The 25,265-nt window shown below is 41.3% G+C and overlaps 3 protein-coding genes across 3 annotated transcripts in view; all 3 read left to right on the plus strand.

Annotated features, from left to right (window-relative positions):
• The window catches only part of cplx4c (complexin 4c), a 6,009-nt gene extending 1,244 nt beyond the window's left edge, over positions 1–4,765 (plus strand). The window contains exons 2-3 of the mRNA XM_004079463.5: positions 3,503–3,590; positions 4,302–4,765. Coding sequence (XP_004079511.1) covers positions 3,503–3,590; positions 4,302–4,520 — 307 coding nt within the window. The 3' untranslated portion in view covers positions 4,521–4,765. The remainder of the gene's footprint in view (positions 1–3,502; positions 3,591–4,301) is intronic.
• Positions 4,766–9,071: 4,306 nt separating this feature from the next.
• On the plus strand, positions 9,072–15,302 carry rx2 (retinal homeobox gene 2; the record flags this gene model as incomplete). Its single annotated transcript, NM_001104903.1, is given in 4 exon segments — positions 9,072–9,279; positions 9,848–10,297; positions 12,999–13,252; positions 14,417–15,302. Coding segments are annotated over 3 exon segments (984 nt in total). The 3' UTR covers positions 14,855–15,302.
• Positions 15,303–21,583: 6,281 nt separating this feature from the next.
• calr3b (calreticulin 3b) lies at positions 21,584–24,609 on the plus strand. The gene is made up of 9 exons (XM_004079464.5): positions 21,584–21,783; positions 22,104–22,205; positions 22,456–22,659; positions 22,745–22,839; positions 22,916–23,125; positions 23,201–23,314; positions 23,389–23,532; positions 23,606–23,698; positions 23,784–24,609. The coding sequence occupies exons 1-9, from the start codon at positions 21,696–21,698 to the stop codon at positions 23,970–23,972; spliced, it is 1,239 nt and encodes a 412-aa protein (XP_004079512.1). The 5' UTR covers positions 21,584–21,695; the 3' UTR covers positions 23,973–24,609.
• The last annotated feature ends 656 nt before the right edge of the window (positions 24,610–25,265 follow it).

Below are 25,265 nucleotides of genomic sequence, written 5' to 3' on the forward strand. Positions count from 1 at the left end.
GATAAGAAGCTTTGTGAGTGCAAACCAAAAAAATCTAAACAAATTCCCTCTTTTACAGTTGGAGACCCAGAAAATAAAAAAATAAATTAAGAAAAGGCATAATTTCACACTTCAATAACTTGTTGAAATTGAATACATCAGAGAATTCAAAAGGTTAATTAAAATCATGAAATGATGACTAATCACTAAATATTAATTAAAATGATTGGACAAGAGTTTGTGCTGAGATTCCTTCTATGTCTATTAACAGTCGACTCAGAATACTACAACTTCAATGGTTGATACATTTTTATACTACATCAGTGTGACTAAATAACTATTATAAGAACATACCAGACCGTATGTGGAAGTGTCACAAAATACAAATGTTTCTGGAAGAAGTTACAATTACAATCGAAAAATAATCTCAAAACATCCTCCCTTATTCCCATTGGCTATGAATCCAGTGAAACATGATTTTAGTAAAACAGAGAGCGCATTAGTTGATGTCAGCTCGTTAACGGCTAAGAGGCATCTTGAGAGGCGTCTTGGGAAAATATGAGCAGCATTCTAGCATAAACCAGTGGCTTAAACAAATGTTGGATTGCCTTCCTTAGGAAAGAATAATGTATGTTCATTAAACCAAACAACCCTTATTTGAGGAAATTTGGGGACCTTTTATCAATTATATACAAAATTTAGACCATTCAACAGATTTTTGATTCATACTACATGGAATTTTGCAACCTCAGGCTTTTGGTGAAGGAGAGCTGTGACGGTGTCAGAAAAGAGAAGCAATGATCATTGTTGGTTTTGATTGTGTCATTATTATTTATTTGTCTATTTGTGTGTAGATACTTGTTTAAAGTAAAATGTCATGCGATACAGCTTTGGTTTTCTTTATTTTCTATAAGGAAAATGTAATTAGTATTATAAAATAAAATGTATTTACTAAAATACATTTATTTACTTATTACTATTTCTATTTCATTCATTCATTTTCTATTCCGTTTTATCCCTTTCGGGGTCACGGGGCTGCTGGAGCCTATCCTGGCCAGGGGACACCCTGGGCAGGTCGCCAGTCTGTCGCAGCTATTTCTATTTATTTACCAAAATAAATAAAGTTTGATTTTATAAATAACGTTTGAATTTTGATTTATTATTGAAGTTGCTGTACAGTCATGACTCATTTAATTAAAAGTTGTGGAAAAAAAGAACAAAATATGAGTTTAGATTTGACTAAACTGTATTTCACTCAAGTTTGCGTTTCAAACAAGATCAGGTATTTTTAACATTTTACTTTTAAAATTTTAATAAAATGTTTTAAATGCAGAAAATGGTCAAATTTGATTCAAATGTGTTTAACTTAAGTTCATCACTTTTAGTCTTTGTGAGACTTTTTTTGCAAGCAATCATCCCGTCATGAATGTTGTAAAAATCCCCAAACTTCATTAAATCCTGAAATCGTCTGTTTGCTCTGAAACTAAAGCTGAACGAGGAAAAGAGGGAAGACATCAACCAACGGAGGATTTGTGCCGAGCTGCAGCTCTCGTAAAAGCTAATCTTATTAAAGTCGGGTTACAGCAGACCACCCCTAAATAGACTCAGGTCAGAGCAGCCACCATGGAAACTGCCCCACTGCAGGGTAACTTAACTAATTGGGCTAATAACACCGAGGACGTCATCAAACTTTCAAATGGGGCAAATCCGGATTCAGAGGTGACCAAGTCAGAGTCGCTTTGTTTAATGAACTAAACCGAAACAACTTTATGCCCCATATCGACATAAGATACGTCGTTTAGATAAACCCTGAGAAGTCTTTAAACGAGGAGCCAGTGGAGTTTTTTTTACTTTTATACAAATAAGAACTGAAAACCTAAAAACATTTAGATTCATCTGGTTCAAAAGAGGGAATAGAGGTTAATCACACATCCATTAAATGTTGCATTCATCATTTTTATTTAAGTCATTGTCACACAAAAAAATCATTCCTAGAAGTTATACCAGCTGGATAAAGTAAAATTAAACATATATATATATACATATGATGAGTGTAGGAAGTTTTAAACTCAGTGTTTTCATTCAGTTTATTAGTAAAATTGAAAATATGTAGTTTTTATGCTATTTTACCAGAACAGTTTCCCACCAATGATGTATTAGCTCCTAAACAGCAAAACTTTCTGATTGATTGTTATAAATAATGTACATAATAATGTACATATGCATATATACATATATATATATATATACATTATTATGTACCAAGTTTTTTTTCCTTAATTTTCTTCTTGGTTATTTATCTATTTTAATTTTAAGTTTTTACATTTTAGTTGTAACTTCTACATTGCATCATTTCATCATTCTTCTTATCATGGTGTGTGTGTGTGTGGGGGGGGGGGGTGTTGGCATTGTGTGGGTTTTAAACAAAATACTTGTTTGATGTTTTGTCCTTCAGTTTATAATATTTTATTGTGTTTTTATGTAAAGCACTTTGAGTAGAATGAGATTGGATTTGATTGGATTTGATTTGAGGGAATCTCTGGAAGAGATGTAAAAAACTATACATTTGTAAAGTTTAAACTCAGGAAAGTCCACATTCACCATCCAGTTCAGGTGAAAAGACAAAGATCTGATCCTGTGCTTCAGGATTTTAACGATAAGATCAAAGCAAACATGGAACAGCATCTTAAATGACCATATTATTACCATGTAAGAGGCTTAAGATCTCAGTCAGCAGACAAAAGCGGGAAAACCAAAAGATCACTTTATGTGTGACAGATTAGATTAACAGGGAGGGTTTCATCAAACTGTCTAATTGAGTCTACTCAGACGCTTCTGCTGTGAACCGCCTTCCCTCCCTAACAACATTACTGTAATGTGGTAAAGCTGCTGCTGCTGCTGCTGCTGCTGCTGTGATACTGATCTCCAGGAAAAGCTTTACACCAGATCACCTGGTTTCCCCTTTAAGGTAAGAAGGGGACAGCTTAGGGAGCATCACAACAGCAGGTTTACAGGGAAAAACCTGGATGGTACCTGGAGACCAACGTGCAGCATCTGCGGCCAGCTAGAAAGAGATCAGAGGCTTGAAGGTGATGGAGGATCAGCCTGAAGGAGGCCCGGACACGGCTGACGAGGGATCGGTTTTCTGCAGGAGCCTGAACCCTGGAGCACTGTCAGCGGCCAGGGAGGTCTCACGTGTCCCAGGAATGGGTGGACCAAAGACCAAGTTTGTTCAAAAATATGGGGTCAAAATGACCATATTTTATGGCGACAGTGTTCCAGGGTTCAGATCAATAGCCTCTGTCCGTGGTTTCATGTAACGACTGACAGCTTCTCCCTAAACTTCAGCAGAACTTCCAGCTTTCCTCCTGTCTGGTTCAGAGGCTTTGGACCAGATTCCCAACGATTCATTTTTATGCTTTAGTGTCTGCCTGTTGAAGTATGAGTGACAGTCACACTGGTGCATTTTGGTGCCAGCGTTCATTTACAAACTTCTCACAAATGGTTTCGGTCTTTTCCACAGGATTGAACGAGACAAAGACTTCGCCACAAAGAAAGCTGAGAGAGCAAACCTCCGAGTTGCACTGAGAGACAAATACAGACTTCCAGAAGTAAGAAATTCAGGGCTTCCTGATTGTCATCTGTGTATAGAAAGATTTACAATAGATGTCTTTTTTTGTGATGTTTGAGACATCAGTAAAGCGTTCCATTTCCTTTTTCAACAATGATGACTGTACTATTGTTTTTCTTACTTCGAAAATACAATCATGCAAATTTAAAGGCGGCACAAAGGCTAAAGAAAACATCATCACACATAAACATTCTGCAGAAAGTCCATCTCCTTTTTCACGTTCAGGAAAATATACTCTAACAATCCATGGCCTAGAATCAAAGATCCTGTGAGGACAGGTTGATTTGTGGAATCAAACACACAGAGAGAACGTTCAAACATCCCAAGCAATGAATCCAACAATAACCTCCTGGGAACCGACTGAAGTAAGTGGAGCCTGCTAGCCCCCACATCCAAAACGTTTGATTGATATTGTGTAGCCCACTTTCAAGTGGTGGTTGCCATGGAAACATTGACTCAGACCGACTTGGACCAATCACTGCCCACTGACGACGTCTGGCTGCAACGTCCGTTTTCGTGAAAAAATGCCGACTGATTTGAATTGAATTGGCTTTTTTATGTACGCCGCCACACTCGCTCAGTCCAGCTCTCACGTACAGTCGATGGTCGGTGTGTTTGAGCTCCAAGGCTCAGAAACGTTCAGCTCATCACCAGACCTGCATGGCGCTGATCCACAGATGTGTGTTTGCAGAGCGCTCCGGACACTGCAACCGTTCAGATGGCCGGGGAGGACATTGACCTTCCGGAGGACCTGGCTAAGATGGTGGATGAAGATGAGGAAGAAGAGGAGAGCAACGAATCCTTCCTCAACCAGCTGCAGAGCATGGATTTGGATGCACTGAAAACCAAGGCCCAGTCCACCATGACGGAGATGAGACAGACGGCGGAGGAGAAGTGCAGCATCATGTGAAACACTAAGAACCAGCATAAAGGCTCTGATAAAACACCTGCTTGTGGGAAACAAAGGGTTTTTTTTTCAGATGTTTTGTGTCTTTTTTGTGTTTTTTATTCACTTCTGGTGTTTGCAGACTTTTCAGCCTCCCAGAGCTTCAGCTGCTTTTTCAAACTGAATATCATTTCAGGAATTATTCACAGCGCAGCTCTATTTGTGCTTCTGTTTTTTCTTTTTGTGTAATAAAAAGGATGAACACTTCATTCAGACTTTTTTCTGTTTCCGGTTTTTAATAAACAGGAAACAGAATTAACTTGAAGGGTTTCCGGAGATGAACTGAAAGGGCCATGGCTGTCAAACTGAAAGATCACAGAGGAATTCTCTCAGAAAACTGTTTTATTTTAAAATGTTTATTTATATCACGTTATTTATTTTAAAAAACAGCAAAATAAATACATAAAGAGAACACCATCGAAAAGCTAAAAGCATCCGGTTCACATCTACTCACTTGATCTTGAGCTTGGGTTGCTGGAGACTGAAACTGATGGAAGGTTGCATTCTGGCCTCCATTTCTATTGAATGAAAATGTACTTTTTTGGCAAAAAATAACACCCTGGTGGGAACCCGGGTGTTGTGTTGTTTGAAAAAGGTTTGTCTGATAGCCTGGAAATGTAAGGAACAACTACGTTTCTCCTTTTTTGCTCATATTCTTTTGTTTGTTTTCTTGATCTTTGGGATTTGGAGAATCTCAGTTGGGATATCTACAGGTCCTGAGACCTTGGTGGACTTGTTCTTCTTTTCTCCTTCACCCATTCCTTGTGGACCATCTTGGCTTCTGTGGTGCAGCGTCCTGAAGACAGTGAGTTTGTGCTGTAAAGGGTGGTGAAATAAATAACAGGTACCTATCCAAATGCTGAGACTTCCTGTACACTTCTTCATGGAGACACTGGTCTTCCCCAATGATGACTGCACAGCCTCAATAGGCGAGGCGGTTCTCCTTATCGCCAACTTAAACATGTCTTTTAAATGACTTTCCTTGGATTCGGTCTTGACCCACAGTTCTGTGACTTAAAGTTGTACCTGGGAACCAGGACTCTTCCTTCAACATCATAAGACATAATAGTCTCCCCAAAGTCCAACTGACGATATTCTTGACTTTCTGGGAAAGTCCTTTGAATTCCTGGCCTGATGCTCTGTGCTGCCAGCGGGAAGGGCCAAGGGAGGAGCCATGTGTTTCGCCAAGCTGTAAGTGATGGAGTCCCTGCTGATGACGATGGGTCTGAGTGGTGTGTCCTCCTGGAAGATTTAGGTAGGCCATAAACACAGGGAACGGCACCCCCCCCCCCCCCCCCACACACACACACACCTCCAGATAAAGAAAATAATATAAACTTCCATTTATCTTTAGCATCCATCATTCATTATCAGAAACCACTGAATCTCTTTTGTGGTCACGAGGTTGCTGGAGCCAATCCCAGCTACTGTTGGGACCTAACCCTAACCCGCCCTGAGCAGTTCACCAGTCTGCTGCAGGGCGACACTCACATTCACATGTACGGTCAATTTAAACCCTAATTGGCTCGATTGCCAATTAGGCAATGGAGCATGTTTTTGGACAGTTGATTGAAGAAAACCCACACATGCACAGGGAGAACATGCAAACTCCTCACAGAAAGAACCTAGCAGGAACTTCTCGCTGCGAGGAAAGAGTGCTAACCCCCGTGCAGCCCCTATCTACAGCAATGTCCTGAAAACCCAACGGGACCAGTCAGTTTCATCAGGTAATTAACACCTGAAGGAGCAGGCTGTGGAGGTCTGCCCTTCACCCTCTCAGTCCAAATGAAGACTTCCTAAAAACTCATAAGAACCCTTAGTATGTCTTTCAACAGACTCCCGGGTCAACGTGACCCAAAACCACTCAATTCTTTGTTTTGGTCAATTTGCCGTCACCACTATCCAGTCGACTCCTCCCTCCAAATAGCCTCTAAAGACCAGCTTTATTAACCAACGAAGCGGTTTATTTCAGAGAGGAGAAAATCTGTAGGAGAAGAGACGTAAACCTCCTCAACTTAACAAACCGAGTCCAGACGACCTTCCTAAACTTCCTCTGGGATGGAACCATCACGGTTATGGACGAGAGTCTTCAGAGATGTCATGAAGTTGCTTCAACTCAAAGCGACAGTCAGCTTTTTCTTCTCATTTCAGCTGCAGCTGATCATGTGACCCACCCTCCCTTTCAGTTGTGGATCTGCCCTCCCCTGGCTGGCAACTCCCCATCCCCCTTTCCCCCCAGTAAGCTGACACAGCGCATTTAAACATTAGCTGCTTTCCTGCTAATAGGATCTCAGGGACTTACACTGTCATCTGATAAAACTAAGGCGCTTGATAACTTCTCTGCACCCTCTTAACCAATTTGTACTCAATTAGGATAATGGGGAAACAAGCAAAGAGGGACAGCTTTAATATATTAATGTGATAAAATGATTATCAGTTTCTCCTTCCTTATGACTTGGGTGTTATTGGAGGCATCTTAAATGGTTCATAAAATCTTTATCCATTGACGAAGGCACAGTCCAGTCATTTGCTCGTGTAGATCTGAAATTGGATTTGACATGAAATGTCAAAATTGACCACAACAGATCCAAGTGAAGGTGTGAAGGATGTACAGGAGCAACATTCAAACTTTAAATTATTTTAGGGCTCCTGCAGGATGTTGGTTCTCTTAAAGGTCCTTATTCAAAAGCAAATGAACTGTGCAGCGATAGTTATGTTGATGCCACATGTCTGGAAAGAAGAAGCAGGGATGTTTGCACAAGGAACGAATTTAATGTGGAGTCTGGAGAACAAGAATCACTGAAGAAACGCTCGTTTTTTTAATCAACACACATCTTTTACTCATGACCTGTTTTGCTTCTTTGTCTCTTCTGGAGCTGTGAGTTACAGCTTTATAAATGGAATTTATTTTAGTAAAAAACATCCAGAGGAGGACATTTGGAAATATTTTAAAATACAGATCTATATAAAATCTTAGCTTTTATTTCTATGCTGACTTGATCACAGAGACAAACCGCCCTGCTGCTGCACCGACTTTCTTCATGGTGACCATATGGCAGCAGCCTGTTTCATGGCAAATCCCCTGCTGTGGTGGAATCCTGAACGTCTTTAATTCATGAAGAGGCAAAAGTAAAGGCTGCTCAGTCTCTCTGTTCTCGGAAAACAACTCTGACAACCGAGAACCCTCGTCGGCCTAAGCCACTTAACCTTTAGTCAGTCTGCTCACCCGTTCTTCTGCAAAGGTTTTAAACTTGTTTAACATTTAAATTTCCTCAGCTGCTTACAGTAAGCATATCCCTGACTCAAAGAAGTTGATGTGTTTGCTGGAAGATCAGGTGAGGACATGCGAAAACACGTTCAGCTTATACCAGCCTCCAGCTCGCTGCTTTATCCAGATTCTGCATGAAATGCTGGTGATGTTGTCAACGATGCTGAGATATAAGCCATTGAATTCCACTGTGGTCCCATTTACAACGAATGTTGAAAACAAAATGAGAAAGAAAACACAGACATTCTCAGAAATTCATCTGAGGAAATGAAAATTATGAAAAATCATAGAAACATTCATACGTCACATAATATACACAGTAACATCACTGTTTTATTTCAAAAGTAGAAGAAAAAAAACCTTCTGATAACTGAAGAGAGACGTCACTTTAATCATCTACTGGCTTGATGAAGGCTTGTTAAACTGTTAAACACACACTTTCAGCAGAATGGAAGCACGAGAGGAACTCCTAAAAATATCTTCAGGTAGGGGGTAGTGAGGTCAGAGAAAATCTCTGGGGAAGTATTTAGGCCTATTAAGGATGGGCTTGATCTCTGCAACACCTACTGTAGCTGCGACAGCTCTGGTTTTTCCAGCTGGCAAAGCAGAATTGACCTCCCACTTTGGACTTTATCTCCCAAATGATCCAAATATTGGAGCATATCTAACACTAAAGCTCGTCTAATGAGAGCATCATGGGAGCGGATGGTTAAAGAGCGCTCGTTCAGTAATGATCTTTGCTTGAGTAAATTAAATCAAAGTGAGACCTCTGCTTGATTTTGGACCAATAGATTGATAGTTTTCAGAGAAAATCTAAAATAAATTCAAACGTGAAATCTCCAAACAGCAATCAAACATGTTAAATAAAGAAAATGCATCTTTGTTTTATTTCATCAGCACTTTCTATTTCTAAAAACAGTTGTTCCAAATTTAGACGCCTCATTGTATGCAACTATTTAATGTACAGTGTGTAGCCATTCAAGTCCATCCCTGTCTTTTCTCCGTGTTATTGTCTGTAATGAAGGGATTAACGAAAACTCTCCACACAAGCCATTATCTTTCAGACAATAGATTTGTTGAAAGGAAGTTTTGTTGAGGCTTCATTAGCAATGGCCTCCCTCTGTGGTCTGAAAGCAGGACACATTTGGAGCAATTACTTGACCAGAAAACAACTGTCAGTCATTCTTAAAGGGGAAGGATTCCAATTAATAAACCTCTTAAACCCTCAGGTTTTACTACCATTCCAGCAGCCTGCTCTGGTGTCTCTTGTGGTTAAGAGGAGTTTTGTCGGCAGAGGAGGACATTGCATGTTCTGGTTGCAACGATCTTTTGCTCAGTTATTTGAAAGGAGCTTTAAGGATTTCACGGCGAGCAACAAGTGTTCAGAGTAGACACTGCAGTTGGTTCTACTTATGGACGATGTGAGGAGTAGACCGTCAAGAAACCTGAACGAAGGTAAGACGGTTACATGTTTTTGCATTTCCTCAGTTACATGTTTGGATGTGCTTTCTATCATCCATGTGGGAAATGGGAACGTTGTTCATGAAAATCTGTTTTATAGTTTCTCTCACACAGAGATCTTTTTGTAGAAGACAAATAATAAATTCTCTGATCTCACTAAGTCATGCTGAGATACAATTACAACCTATAAAGCATATTTCTGCACACTTCCAACAAGAGATACAGGGGAAAAAACGCACATTCTTCCTGAAACTTTTTTCCTAAAGCATGTCAAAACGTAGAAGCGTTATCCAGGGAAAGGGAGATTAAGCAAAGGAAACTGACAGGCATGTGGATTAAGAACAAAGGGTGCAGGCCAGGCAACAGCAGGTTATTCATGAGCTACAAAAAAAAACTGCTCAACCAGTTTTGATTTCAAAACTTTCTCTGAATAAATATCTTTTGTTTGGTAGTGGATGTGGAGATCGTTTTTAAATGATGTCTGTCGAAACTTTCCTATAAAAGTACTTACACTGAAGTTGTGGTGTGCAGTTTTACAGTTTTGTGTTTTAATGTTTTGCAGAGAAAGATGTGAGTCATCTCTGTGGACAAAAACCCTGCTGAGGTCTGCTCTTCTGTTCCAGAGGCACAAGAACTATTTGTTGATCATCTCAGTTGGTAGACTTTGACTTTTTTTTGACAAGAATCAGAAAGTGAGTCCAAAGGCAAGTCCACAGCCAAATGCATTTGTCAATGGATACCCTGGGGATGGTGGACGATAGCGGACATGGAATCGTTGACAGCTATGACATGGCGAAAGGCGCTGGCTCCAGCAACGGAGGCCGGGTCCACAGTATTGATGTCATATTGGGATTCACTAAAGACCAGGAGCCCTTGCTGCATTCAGTGGGAGATGATGGCAGCCCCAAAGTTAACGGAGCCCTCCAGCAGGACCCCGCCAAGCCGGTCCCTTCAGAACCCTATGGAAACCTTCCGGAACTGGGGGACAGCTCACAGCATCATTCCTACCACGGTGAGTCCCTCAAAACAATCTACTGATTGGTCTTTGATTTATTTACTACAGTAAAACTTTGAAGGCGTTTCTGTGCACAGACGTGACATCTGATGAAGGAAAAATAACTTCCAGTCCAGTCCAACCTTAAAATAAAAAACGTTTATAAAACTCCCACAGGCCCAAAGCACTGTTCGCTAAAAAGATTCAACATGAAACAAACACAACAGCATCCACACAAGCAAACACAAGACAATCAAAAAGGAGGAACAGCTGGACAAAAAAAAGTAAAGTTGGATCAAGTCTTGTAAGATTCACTGAAATCAAGTTTTAAAAAGAATTTTTAAAATCCAATGGATTGTGTGATATTTTGCACTGAGCTTACATTTGGTTTTCAGCCTCTCAGAAGAATCTGATAATCTGACCCGTGTAATTGGGAGGGTTAGGTGACAGAAAATTACAGTGAGTTTTAAAAGTCCGACAATGGGCGAAAAGATATGTCTCAACAAACTAATCTGCCAAAAGAAAAATTCAGTCAAATTCACCAAACTGAGGGTCAGGTATGGTCCCTGAAAAGAAACACTTTTCAGAAGCCTTGGTTTCACGTGTTGAGCATCTTTATTTTGGTTGTTGCAATTAACTTAGGGGCTTCACGGTGGCGCAGTGGTTAGCTACGCCCTCCCTCACAGCGAGAGGTTCAAATCCCAGCTGGGACTTTTCTGTTCCATGTCCTCCTTGCACATGCAGGGGTTTTCTCCAGCTTCCTCCCACAGTCCGAAAACATGCTTCATGGTTTCATTGTGCATTTGAAAGTGTGTGGGAGTGATTGTGTGGCCTGGGGACCTCACCTTTGCCCAACAGTAGCCGGGACAGGCAAGTGGGTTAAGAAATGGGTGGACGTTTTACTTCACTCGTACACACACTTAAAGCATCTTCCCGGTCCTGGAAGGTTTGAGTTCTGCAGACATGTTCTGCATGTTTTTGAAGTTGCTCTGCTCAAACACCCTGACCGAGTTCATCATCAACCTCTGAGGAGACTTCAGCATGACGTCTGTGTCAGCAGCAATATGCAGAACCGGTTGGAAAATTGCTATCACGTTACAAAGTTCTTGTCCCATTTGCTTCTTTCCGATGTGCCAACAAAGTTCTGTTCATGTTTCTGAAGGCATTGTGTGCCAAAGCTTCTCGCGTCATTGGAACAGACAGCAGCTAAGATTAATAAGGAATGCATTACCTTTCTGTTCTTGAAAAAAGTTTCTTTTTTAAGGTTTCAAGTGATCAGAAATTTAGAATAATTTCTGAACAATAGGATTGTAATCCTGAGTCTTGTTTAAATTAAAAGGGTTAACTTTAGATGACTCCTAAACTGTACAAAGGGGATTGATGGAGATGGAGTTACTGCTAGTTTGAGGGTAAAACTGTGATTTTATAATGCAGCTGAGAGAAGGGCAGACCTGCTAACGTCGTAAACTTTTGCATTATTGATATTTACAAAAGGTTTCCTTCAACAATTGAGAGCTGAAAACAAGATAACTGCTATGTCTGTGACGTCGCCTGTGCATCCACGATGGAAACATGAAGTCATGCTTTTTTACTGAGACTGACGTGGGTTCACACGTGGTCTATAGATGCACCAAAGAAGTTGGTTTTTCATCGTACAAACAGAAAAGTTGAGCTTTTGAATGTAGCAATGATCCCTTCACACGGAATGAGAATGAAACTAACGGATAGATGTTTTTTGCATTGAGTCTCTGCACATCTGCTGTTCATCCGTCTTTAACAGTTCCAAGCAAAAGTCTGATAGGATTTGGGGTCAAGTTTTGAAAATCCATCCTCATCTCAGACATTATGACATTTGAGTCTGTTTGGAGTCGACGCCTCAAATCAACAGCCGGTTGTTTTATGGTAAAGGAGCTTCACCGCTGACATGCTTCGCTTGCCCTTTGTCCATTTCCAGGAAAACACAATCCACACCACAGCTGTTTCCTTGGCTCATGAAGAAGCCACCTAAAGTCCCTTGTTAGATTAGAGAATGGGTTTAATTAGCAGCAATCTGTTGCTATGGGATTATGGAAAGAATTCAGTGAAAGAGGTGTTTTGACTTTCCAGATCCCTGAATCTTTGCTTGATAAGACTCATCTGTCAGTGGAAGTCGTTCGTCATAGAAGATAAAACACAGATTTACTTAGGAAGAACTGCAAAAGTTCATATTTTACAATCATAAAATAAAATAAACAATAATGACTAATATCTAAAACAGTGAGTAGCGGGTCGTTTTAAAGTAACTTTGTATCAAAAAAGCAGAGTTTCAGTTTTTGAAATTATTTCTATTTTTCGTATTTATCTTAAATTTTTTAAAGTGGTTGGACGTTTGACTATTTAGATAATGAATCCATAAAACCAGTCGGCCAGATCCTCTTCTTCTTCCATCTTCTTGCTCCATCTTTATGAGAATTGCTAAACTTATCAAAGACGATACTTTTGTCAGAACATTGAGGAAGGGGGTCATCCAAGCTGGAGATTTTAAAATACCTCAAGTTTGTGGCTACACTGGAGTCTGTAGTTTTGTTCTCAGTAGATGGAGATTTTAAATAAAAAAATATGAATGACGTCTGCTTATTGAATGAGACTCATGGAGCAATAAAATCAACAAAGCAGTTGCGTGGTTTGTTCTGATCAATGTATGTGTAAACCATTGAAAAAGCCTTATGTTTCATTCTAGACTCCAGTCTTTTCTCGAGTGATAAGTGTGAAGAAATGAGCAATCTCACCAAGGAAGTGGACATCGCTGACGGCTCTCCTAAGTCCATCAAAGAGGAAGAGCACGGCAAGAAAAAGCACAGAAGAAACCGTACCACCTTCACCACCTATCAGCTTCATGAGTTGGAGCGAGCCTTCGAGAAGTCCCACTATCCAGACGTCTACAGCCGGGAGGAACTGGCAACGAAGGTCAACCTGCCTGAGGTTCGAGTCCAGGTAAAGACATGAACCAGGGATAACTGCATTGATACTACAGGACATTTTCCACACAGTTGGCCGTCAATCACACACTGCTTGTTGGTAATGTCATGACACTGACTGACAGTTCAATCCCAGAATTCCATCCCTCAGAGGTTAGAGGATAGATGTCAAACTGCAGTCCATAAAGGCTGCTGTCCAGTTCTTGACCAACTCTTCCGCCCTTGTTAGCTTCTTATTGGCATAACACACCTCATCCAGGTAATCAGCAGAAGATCCTCCAGTAGATGATTCTTGATACCAGTCTTTGAGGGCTGTTCCAGAAGATGTTCTGCTGCTTGTTTGAGTGGCTACTTTCGTTAAAATGTCCTCTGGAAACACTGTTAAAGTTCAGCTGCCCAGAAGAGCATGAATCCTGTAACAACGTGTCCTTTAAATGTTCCTCAAAGCAAGAACTGCTCCTCTATTCCACAAATACCGGTCTCTTCTGTCATCAACGACCCAATGGGCTCGCTGCTTCTGGCATTTCATAGCATCATGTCAAGTTCAATGTCTAAGTTGGTGAACTTGGATCATTCTTAGTCATATCAAGTTATGATAAGTCATTCATGCCTGTGGTTGATGAAAAAAGTCCCAAACCATGACAATTCCGCCACCCTGTTCCACAGCTAACATGAATTTGTTCTGGTAAAACTCTGTAGTTTTCATCAAACACATCTTCTGGCACTAAAACCAAACATCTGCCACATACTTTATGTTCAAACTTTTGCTGTGAAGATCAAGAAAAAACAGAATGAGGAGTTCCATCGGATTCTGTTTCGTTACGTCATGCCTTTAAGACGTTGGTATTTTATGTGTTGGTTTTTTTTATTCAAAAAATATTCAGTAAAGATTGAACTTTGGCTTCTCTTATCCCTTGTGCTATCTTAGATGACCCCACCCTTACATTGGTTCTCTCTACCATGAAAAAGGTGGATAAAGGTGGAAAGATTTCTTGTAATCCATGGACACCAGTGAAGATCACAAATCATTGAAGAAAAAAGGTTCAGAGCACTGTCTAGTGGGTCTAGATGACCCACCTCCCAATGTGAAAGTACCTAGGATAGCACAAGGGTTAGAGGAAAAAAAAACTGAAACCGATTAAAATGTTTCACTTGGGTGGTTTTTTTTTTTTTTGTTCAGGTGTGGTTTCAAAATCGAAGAGCAAAGTGGCGTCGTCAAGAAAAGATGGACACCAGTACCATGAAGCTCCATGACTCTCCAATGTTATCCTTCAATCGTCCTCCGATGCCCCCTAGTGTGGGGCAGGTGGCCAACCCGATGCCACTGGATCCTTGGCTCACGTCACCTATTTCCAGTGCCACACCCATGCACACCATTCCGGGGTTCATGAGCTCCCCGCAGACCCTGCAGCCCACCTACTCCAGCCACAGCTTCCTCAACAGCCCACCCGGCATGGTCCAAGGTATGCAGCCGATGGGGCCTCCTGCCTACCAGTGCGCACCTCCCTTCAACGATAAATACCCGGTGGAGGACGACCGGAATTCCAGCATCGCAGCCCTCAGAATGAAGGCCAAAGAGCACATTCAGTCCATGGATAAAACCTGGCAGCACATGTGATGCCCCGACAGGAAGTGGATGGATTTTTAATGCACTCCTGTAAATGTTTACAAACTGTTGATTCGTGTATCAGGTGAGAGGAGACGTGACACCAAAGAGGCTTGGGAAATTACCACCATGTGCACCGCTGTGTAACTGTTCAGGCAAACGGTTGATTTTCAAAAATGAATGAAGTATTTAAGTTTTATCAAACCACATTAGCCTCCGTGACGCTTTAGGACTCCCATGTTTTGATGTTTCCTCTGCTTTTTTCCGCACAGGTTTTCTATATTAGATCAACTGTAGACGGTTTAGCCAGACTCTCTGTTAGCTACAGGTTTTTGTACAACATCTAAAGAACAATTGACATCACATTTATACATGTTTTTATGTGGAATAGCTGTCGCTCAAACTTTTTAAGATGTCAAACATTTCTTTAATAAAAACTGTAATACTTGTAGCTCTGTCAGCAGGCGTCTGGGTGCATGGTTCTTCAGACTCCTGATTACAACCTGCTGACGGCCAACCTACTGCACTTTGAACGTGTTGTAGAAACTTTTTTGGAACATTTTGTGGCTTCAATCAAGCAGGTTTTATTTGTCTAAATAGAAATGTCTAGGTGTATTTTTTTTTACTCTTTTACAATAAAAACAATTTAGCACTTTTTAAAGTATATCTCTAAATTGCAGGGAAAATATATTTTTACTTTTATGAATTAAAAGAGAATATGTATAATTAAATAAATGAAAAGGCCTTTTGAGGAGCATGAAGTTGTGATGGGGGAAGTTAACGGAAGTCACAGAGCGTAATCTGATTTGGAGGCTAATTTAAACAGACAAGCATACCTCTTAACACCTAATTACTATCTTTAAAGCGATTAACCCTGGATTCTCAGGCATAGACAGAATGCCCTTGGCTACCCCTGAAAAAGCTGCTTCAAGACTCGATTCCTTTCTTTACCATTTAAAAACAAATGTGGATGTGCAGACAAAGGTCTTGGTTGCCCGTTTATGCTGAATATTTGTGTAATTTCCCTTTAATAGAACAAACTCAACAACGCCCGTGTGATAACTTCAAGTCCATCTTTTTGACCACATGTCCACACTGCCAGGAAAACTGAAGAAACAGTTCATGAAGCTTCAGCGGCTGTCACTTCATCTCTGCTGTGTGGTGGTGATGGTTCAATTAGATGTATGCATATTGCCCAATATTTCAACAATTGTCATCTCAATGGGTTTCATACCGGTATTTGTATAAGAACATGAAATCAGTCATTAAATACAATAGCTGATTGTAAACTAAACTAAACTAAACTAAACTAAACTAAACTAAACTAAACTAAACTAAACTAAACTAAACTAAACTAAACTAAACTAAACTAAACTAAACTAAACTAAACTAAACTAAACTAAACTGGGCATCTTAGACCATCCTCTGAATGGGAAAACTCCTTTAAAAAAAAAAAAGATTCTGGGAAAATAAAGGAGAAACCTCAGGGGTGCCCACATGGGGGAGGGATCCTCCCCCAGGACAGACAGGTGATGTACCAGAACTCTTAGAGAGAATGAACTTATCTAAATCTACAACTACATGTTTAAAAAGTCCAACAGACGAGCTTCATCCAGATGGAGTTGGGGGACGGCTGGGGGCGCCAGACGAGTCCATCACTAGTTTATTGTCATCAACTAGTGACATCAATGCAAAATGTCTTCATGATGGAATGGTCCACGTTCTTGAAGTGGTCCTGGCATCACATTCTGCTGAAACTACATTTCAGAGTTATGTTGGAGGAAATCCGATGGAAGCTTCCTGACTGCAGGAACTCAGATTGTTCAACCCAGACAAAAACCTCGTTTTACCTCCAAACTGTGGAACATACACTTTGAACGATCTCCTCTGGGTTTTTTCAGAAAAGCAAAAATGAAGAGAGAGGGAAATTAAAGTAAGTAAGAATGAATCATTCCATAGTTTTACCCCCTAAATGACAGCCGTCTGTAACCTGGATCCCATCATGAACAAAGTGGACTCCATGGATTTAGAGGAGGAAAGGGAACTCATGTCTGCAGTTCTTCCCTGGAAGAGGTTTGATGCAACTAATAAAATGTGCATTCATCACATAAATCATAGTAAAATGACGTAAAGTTTAGCTGAAAAATTCCAGACTTCATTTCATTTGTTTGTTTGTTTGACTCTATGAGGAACACAGTTGTGAGAACTCACTGGTAGTTAAAGTGAAGCATAAAGTTGTGTCATTTATGTTAAAATAATTGTCTGCAAATACAGTGAATTCAAGAGAAAAAATCATTTTAAACAAGGAAGATTTCTTTTCAGAAGATTGATACAAATCTAGCAGAGAGACGGAGGGAAAACCCTGCATGCGTTTGACGAAGACCCTCGGTTTGGATGAAGGGTCCCGTTCTCTCTCCTCCCCTAACGTCCATTAGTGAGCCACCAGGCTGACTCTGTGAGCTTAATGAGTCCTGGCAGACAATGGGCCCATGCTCGCTGCGACACAGGGGTTGTGTTCATCCAGACCTGCGTTCCTACAGACCTGTGGCCTTTTGCCAGGCCGTTAGGCAGATGAAGCTCCACTCCATCAGGCCCAACCGGGGGTGTCATGGGGCCCAGCCTGACTGGCTGCAGGGGCCACAAGGGCTCCATTTTAATTGCCCTCTTGTAGCCTTTGCAGCTAAAATGCCCCCAGTTTACGGTGGGAGGGGAGCTTTACGTCTGTTCTGCAACAGGAAGTCCTAGTTGGTTGAAATACTATGAAACCTTCAATCCACTGATTTCCTGTTTCTCTTTATTCTAGTATCTTCCTCCGTTATTTGGTGCTTAACTCCTTTTACAATCCTACAGCTATTTCAACCATCCCACTGTTCAAATATTCAGCTCTTTCAGTTTTTCCAGCTGTGACTTTTGGTCACAAATCCTTGAACTTTTCCAGATATTCCAGGATTTCCAGGATTTCTGCCTCCATTGAAACAAATGGGAATCCTTGGTGCAGAAGCTCGCTGGTTCAATACCCGGCTCTGGCATTTTTCACAAACATTTTTTTTGTTATTGTGCTGTTTTCACTTTATTTATGCTCAACTTTGATCATTTCTTTATTTAAATTGTGTTTTTTTTATCTTTAAGTTTCATTCAACGCTGCATTTTCTTCTGGAAAAGCTGCTGCTTCTAGTTTTCTTTTACGGTCTGCATGTGAACATCTATTTTGAGGTGTTCAAAAGTAAAAATGGACATTTGTGTACCACATAATACATCAATTGATTATATACTGCATCTCCTTTGAGTGAACGTTTTGGTAGGTAAATTTGTCCAAAAGAGCCTGTATTTTTCAATCAGAGTTCTCTGAGGTTCAGTTCACGATTATCCTGATAAACGTTGGTGAAATCCCAGAAAAGACCAGAAAAAGTGCCCGTCGTGAACCAGCTCTTGACTTAGTTAGGTTCATGAGATAATTAGCCGGGTAAAACTCAGACTTCAGCTGCTGTTAGCTAAATATGCTTCTCTCTTTTATGCCACAAAGTTTGGAGGAATTTCTCGGCAAAATGATACAGATTGAAAGTGTTCAAGTTTGCTATATTTAGTCCAACTCATTTCTCCCTGCCCCTGTCTTCATGTAGCTACACCCAGAATACGCTCATAACGCACTCAGAACCAGCAATTAATCACAAGCATTATGATGAGGTCCTGCTTGACCAAGCATGACCTCCGCAGAGGCCCAGGCTCTAGTTAACAGGCTGACTAGCGGGTCCAGGTCCACGGTGGAAATAATAAGGTAAAACAGTGGAATTAATTGGGTTTGATGAAGAACACTTTTCAAAGGGACACTATTTTCTCCTCCTGACATAATTGCGGCTCGCTCAGAGGGTGCCGGGGGGTTTGAAGGCTGGCGCCAGTTGCTCTTCTTTGCCCCAGTGGTCGCTTTGTAGGAAAAGACCTGTCACTCAAAAAAAAAAACCTGCCGCTTCACACTCAACGGCACTAATGCCAACGGCGTCCATGTGGACGCAATGCAATGAACCCATGTTGACTAAAGAACCGTGTGTGTTTCTAAAGATGTTTTACTGCTGCAGTTTCTGTCACAAAAACAAGAAACTTTCTTCACCTTTGGACTAAAGTCTGCAGCATTCCTTCTTTTGAAACTCTTTGTAAAGGATGCTCCAGTTCAAGATCCTGATTAAAAACATGCATGTTCCAAAAATACTATCAGTCTCTCAATGTTAGAAAACTCCAGAAGAATTCATTTAAGCCCTGAAAGAGTAATAAAGCAAAAAGAAACACTTCCTGAACACTTTTCCTAAACCTGGACAGAAAAAAACAAGTCAGGATTCATGAACAGTGTGAGCTGTTATTGTTAAAAGGGAATAAAAAGAACAAGAAAATCTTCTTTACATTTTATTTGTTTCGTTCTTTCTGTATTTTTTCTCTGTGTGATAAAATATTCTGGATTGAGGTTGTTGATTCTTCTCAGACAGATCGAACACAGTGTTTATGAAGTATTGATGGATTAAATGCATTAATAAACCTTCAATTAAAAGTCAGACTTTTTCATAAGAAAATTAAATATGAAATGTTTTTTCTTCATGTTTTCCTTTTTATTTTTCATTTGAACTGGTCAGTGTGCCGTGTTTCAGGACACACACGGAAAAAAAAAGAATCAACATGTCGATTTAAACTCTGTCGACATGAGCGCCCCCCCCCCCAAACCAGGAGAAAGCAGACCAGTCTCTGCTTTCTCAAAATTTAGTAGCTGTTCTTCAGATTTTACAGGAAAACTAAGCAACGACATTTGACTAGTGTCAAGTTTAAAAAAAACCACATAAAAAAGTTAAATTTGGGTCAAGAACCACATAAATGTCTAAAATCCATTAGAAACATCCTGGACTGTCTTATAGGGAGAATGAATACTTTAACCCCAGTTTATGAGGATCTTCATTCTGACTGTAGTTTCCACCAAAATGACAGAACATAAACTTCATGTTTTCCAGAAGACCTGAATGAGAGAATGTTCTAACAGAATGTTGTGAATAATAACCAGAAATGTCATCCTGACAGCTGTTCGTAGGAAAATATCTTGATGCAGGAAACCGTTTGGTGACGGCAGAGACTGCAGAGGCCTGCAGAGACGCCGTTTACAATTCCTGGCAAACCCTTTTATGAAGAGAATCATTCCATTTTCTCATGAATTATGCATCCAGACCTGTAGATGTGGCTCTGAAATGCGCCCCCTTGTGGTTGCATCACTTTATTATTCATCTTTACTATGGAGTACGATAGTGTTGGCACATTTATAGATTTAATCTCCTTTCTTAACCCCTAAACAGTTTTAACTGAAGAGGGAGAACTCATGTGAGCAGAAGACCTGACCATGCCGGAAAGCTTTTGCCCCGGCGTCATGTGTGCTCAGTCTTTAGTCTGAACATCTGGAACCATCCTGCTGTGGATTTCTTTGTGTTTGCTGAGGCCATAAAACCATTTCAAGGCTAATCCTTTTTTTCATTTTTTTGTCTCACTTCTATTCCTTTTTCTTCTTTTGTGTTTGTATCGTACACCAGCTGTTGTGCTAAACGTGTGTTTTTGCTGTTTTTGGTGAGTGGTGTGAGTGAATCCTGGAATCCCTGGGCAGTTTCAGCGGACATCAGCTGTCGCCTGTTATCAGAACCAGGGCAGATGGGCCTCAGATGCATCTCCAGCGTGTCACATGAGCTGCAAATCAATGTTTCCAACAAAGAGACAAGAGTTTTCTGTGTTTGAGGTTGATCAGATTACACACAGGCATGTGAAGAAGGAACCGTCTGATGCTGTTTCTTCAAGCACCGTTTAAGATAGAAATCTCCTCTAAACTCTAAACTGTTCAGCTCAAAGAAGAAATGTGAAAATGATGAAACCAAATCCACTGGGATGATCACAGCTGTAAACGTAAAATGTGTTGTAGAAGATATTAAAGTGTTTGTGGTTATCATGGTGCAGTGGTTAGCCTCTTGCCTCACAGCAAAAAGACCCCTGTTCAAGCCCTGGATGGGGCCCTTTCTGTGTGAAAAAATAATCTACACAAAAAATATTAATTTATCTTTAATGACTCAATTTTCCTATTAAACATATACCAAGCCTAATCATAATCAGGCAAAAGAAGTTACTTAAAATACATTGGCCTCTATAGAAAATTTTAAACTATAAAATCGGAAGTTATCAAAACCAATTCTGCTATTTATAGTATTTAAATGTATTACTTCCAATCATCATTTTCATATTTTAATCTTCTTTTTTATCTCAATGTTTTATATATTTGTTATTCTGTTGTAAGAAATCGTCAAACACTGTATCATTTTTTGAACATTTGTTTGAAGAAAACGTTTTTACATGTATGTGAACTACACAGGAGAAATTGTACTGTACTTTGAATATTAAATTGAAACCTGTTTTGTTATCAATGTTATCATTATTATTGTTAATGTTATTATTATCGTTAATAATAATAATAATAATAATAATGGGTAAGAAGAAAGAAGATCACAGACTTTTTAAAAACAGTTAAATCTGGGACAATTACCCCTAAATTTGGCATTTTGGAGACCCCCGGCTGCATTTTGCTCGTTTCCATGATCTTCAGCGCCCTCTGGTGGACGGCTGGCGCCATTGCGGGATTTAACGAAAAGCTGATCTGGATTCAGCGTCTGGAGGAGACGGTTGTTTCGTGGTCTCCTCTGATTGGTCAAGGCGTCCGTTCCTCTTGTCCAATCAGAGGCAGACATCTGTTCGCTGGAGCCACTCTGAAATATCTCCTCCGCTTCCTCCTCGTCACTTCTGCCTCGTCTGCGTCTGTGCGGCTGCAGAGCTGAAATTACCGGTTAAAATGAACACTTTGAGTTTATTTGTGGGTTTGATCGCTTTGTACTGCGTACATGCAAAGATCTACTTCCGGGAGGAGTTTCTAGACGGCGGTAACTCCAACATTTCCTTCACTTTCAATCCAAATTTGTGCTGGAATTTTGAATTTCTGGCTTTTTGATTGCACGTTATGATGTAAATGGAGTTTAATATCATTAAGTGTTTCTATTTGACTGTATGAGCGATTATTGGCATTACGTTAAACTCGTGTGTAGTGATTATCACGTTGTTTCCCTTCATTCTAGCTGATTAATTGGAATAATGATGATGTTGTGGTGACAGTCCTGTGTTTCCACGGGCCGTGGGTCAGTGTGTCTCCTGGGAGCTTTTGCTTTCTGTTTCCCTGTTTTAATGGCTCCCTCCTGCTCCTCAGATGAATGGAGAAGTCGCTGGGTGAACTCCAAACACAAGTCTGACTACGGAGAGTGGAAGCTGACGGCGGGGAACTTCTACGGAGACGCAGAGAAGGACAAAGGTCAGCAGGCCTTCAGTGTGGAGAACATCAGCAGAGGGTTGTTAAAAACACATCTGTGGCTGGATAGACGTGTCAGACACAGAGTCTCAGACTGTTTCCTGGTCGCCGCTTCACCGGCCGGACAGGTTGGGCTTCACAGTCCAGATCCAGCTCTGCTTTCTCTGCATTGGAGCGCAGTGATTTCCCTGTGACGTCTGTGATTATTTCACTTTTGTCATTTGTTTTCCTCTGAACTGGTTCTGCACTTTAGGTCTGCAGACCAGCCAAGACGCTCGCTTCTACGCCGCCTCGGCCCGCTTCGAGCCGTTCAGCAACGAGGGGAAGTCTCTGGTCATTCAGTTCACGGTCAAGCACGAGCAGAAGATCGACTGCGGTGGGGGCTACGTGAAGGTCTTCCCGTCCGACCTGGACCAGACCGACATGCACGGAGACTCCTCCTACTACGTCATGTTTGGTGAGAAGCTGAGCTCCGTCTCACTCGCAGGACGAACCGCTCCACCAGAAGGCGTTCTTGGAGTAATCTGGTCAATTTGTTGCAGGCCCCGACATCTGCGGCTACACCACCAAGAAGGTCCACGTTATCTTCAATTACAAGGGCAAGAATCATCTCATCAAGAAGGAGATCAAATGCAAGGTACCGCTGTGGTCTGGAAGGACGATCAGACGATCGTGCTTCTGAAGCTAAAGGCTGAACCCCTGGTTCCCTGCAGGATGATGAGTTCACCCACCTGTACACACTGATCCTGAACCCAGACCAGACCTACCAGGTCAAGATTGACAATGAGAAGGTGGAATCTGGAAGTCTGGAGGAGGACTGGGACTTCCTGCCCCCCAAGAAAATCAAGGACCCTGAAGCCAAGAAGCCAGAAGATTGGGACGACCGTCCGAAGATCGATGATCCCGAAGACACCAAGCCTGAGGTGAAAACCTTCAACTGAAGAAGCTTGACTGAATCCTGATCTGATGGTCCAACCAGACAATATTTGTTTCCGCAGGACTGGGAGAAACCAGAATACATCCCAGATCCTGACGCCAAAAAGCCTGAAGACTGGCAGGAGGACATGGATGGAGAATGGGAGCCGCCGATGATCAGCAACCCGGAGTACAAAGTAAGACCTGCACGGCGCCGAGGCCTCGTGCTGCGGCTAAGGCCGTCCCCCTCTGACCTTTCCTGTGATCGCAGGGAGAATGGAAGCCCAAACAGATCGATAATCCAGACTACAAAGGAGCCTGGGTGCATCCAGAAATCGATAACCCCGAATACAGCCCAGACGCAAACATCTACAAGTTCGACAGCATCGGGGTTCTGGGTCTGGACCTCTGGCAGGTGAGGACCTGATGACACGCAGGACGGGAGAGTCCTGCAGCAGGGGGGAGTAACGTCTGGACCTGCTTTTCAGGTCAAGTCAGGGACCGTCTTCGACAACTTCCTCATCACCGACGACGTGAAGGAAGCGGAAGACGTGGGCAAAGAGACGTGGGGCGCGACGAAGGTACGTCAGAGAACGAGATGCTGCTCCTGCAGATGGGAAGAGCAGAAACCGGATCAAACTTTGCTCTTTCTCACTTTTCCTTCAGGAGCCGGAACAGAAAATGAAGCAAGAGCAGGACGAGTTGAAGCGAAAAGACGAAGAGGAAAAGAACAAGGACCAAGACACAGACGGGGATGATGAAGATATTGATGAAGACGAGGAAGAATCAAAGGAAGAAGCAGAGGAGGCACTTTCAGAAACAGATGAAGATGCTCAGGCTAAAGATGAGCTTTGAAGAAAGGTTGCAGTAGTGTGTGTGTGTGTGTGTGTTTTATGTCCCACAAAGCCTGTGCGTTGGCGCTCAGGATGGTTGTGGTTGCTGTGCATCCTCTTCCTGCCAAAAGGGCAAAACCAAACTCTGGGGTCTAATCTGGAAATGGGGTCTTGTTGATCTAGAACTTTACATTTCTCGACAATCCTAAACTACAATCTGACTAGAACAAAATAAAAGTCTGCTTTTGTAACAGAATGCAGTCTGTTGGCTCTGCCACCTAGTTTGTTTTTTTATTTCTTTTTCACCGGAAACCTTCCTAAAGTCTGTTTTTGATTTGAGGTGTTGAAAGCGGATTTCTGGTTCTGAACGGTGGTCACAAACGGGAGAAATCCTCCTGTTCGGGTTCATGTTGCAGAACAACGTAGAGGAAAAACGAAGCACATGTGGAACCAATGAAAGCGTTTCTCTGCTTTTTACAGGACAGAATGTTTCTGATACCAAAGTTTTTAATAAAGATGTGATTTTTTTTTTTTTATTGCATAAACGTTTCTGAAGGGTTGTGACAGAAACGGCACTGTGGCGGTTGAGTCTTGATTGACGCGAATCGGATGTTTGTCCTTATTGTCAAAGGTACAACCAAATAAAAGGTGCTCTCTGATCTGCATCATCCAGTCATTCAAACACACGACAGCTCAAGGGGATGGAAATGACGCAAACATTTCCTAAAACATGAACATTCACACAATTCAGCCACCATGACAAACTGCATAGTTGTAGACTTGAATGTTTGTACATTATTATCCAGTAATATTTGGAGTTAACAGTTTTTTTTTTTCTCCTTTTGATCTGTAACGTCAGCCTGAAGGTTAGAGGTCAAACATGGGAGGGGGGGGACTAGATGGTGCAGCACTATGTAGACCCCTGGATTTTAAAAACAGACACCATCCTCACTACTTTTCTTTTGTTAAACAGCGAATATTATGTCGTTTTCAGTTTAAATCTAAAATGAGTGTTTTGCAACAATTATTTATGAGTCCTCTGAAGAAAAAACGTTGATGGTTTATCACAAATTAATTTTTCCAACACAATGCATTGTGGTCTTTATTCGCAGATCTAGTGAGCATTGATGCACACTGGTTTGTCTGCAGAGACTTCTGGGAAATTTCTAGGACACTGGGTTTTGGAAATGTAGATTCAGACAACAGTAGAAAACGGTGAGTAGGGAAGGAATTCAGACACAACCCCTAGGACTGTCTCTGGTCATCTGTGGACCTATGGAGGGTTTTCTTCTGGGGGGTGTTGGAGAGCGTTCCT

This window comes from Oryzias latipes, chromosome 17, assembly GCF_053564925.1.
Source record: "Oryzias latipes strain Hd-rR chromosome 17, Olatipes_Hd-rR_3.1".
NCBI classification, from domain to species: Eukaryota; Metazoa; Chordata; class Actinopteri; order Beloniformes; family Adrianichthyidae; genus Oryzias; species Oryzias latipes.

Bases quoted from the DNA above. Each gene is read 5' to 3' on its own strand.
- calr3b (XM_004079464.5), top strand. From the start codon at position 21,696: ATGAACACTTTGAGTTTATTTGTGGGTTTGATCGCTTTGTACTGCGTA. The intron at 22,206-22,455 runs GTCAGCAGGCCT...TCTGCACTTTAG, and splicing joins AGACGCAGAGAAGGACAAAG to GTCTGCAGACCAGCCAAGAC. The intron at 23,126-23,200 runs GTGAAAACCTTC...TTGTTTCCGCAG, and splicing joins CCGAAGACACCAAGCCTGAG to GACTGGGAGAAACCAGAATA.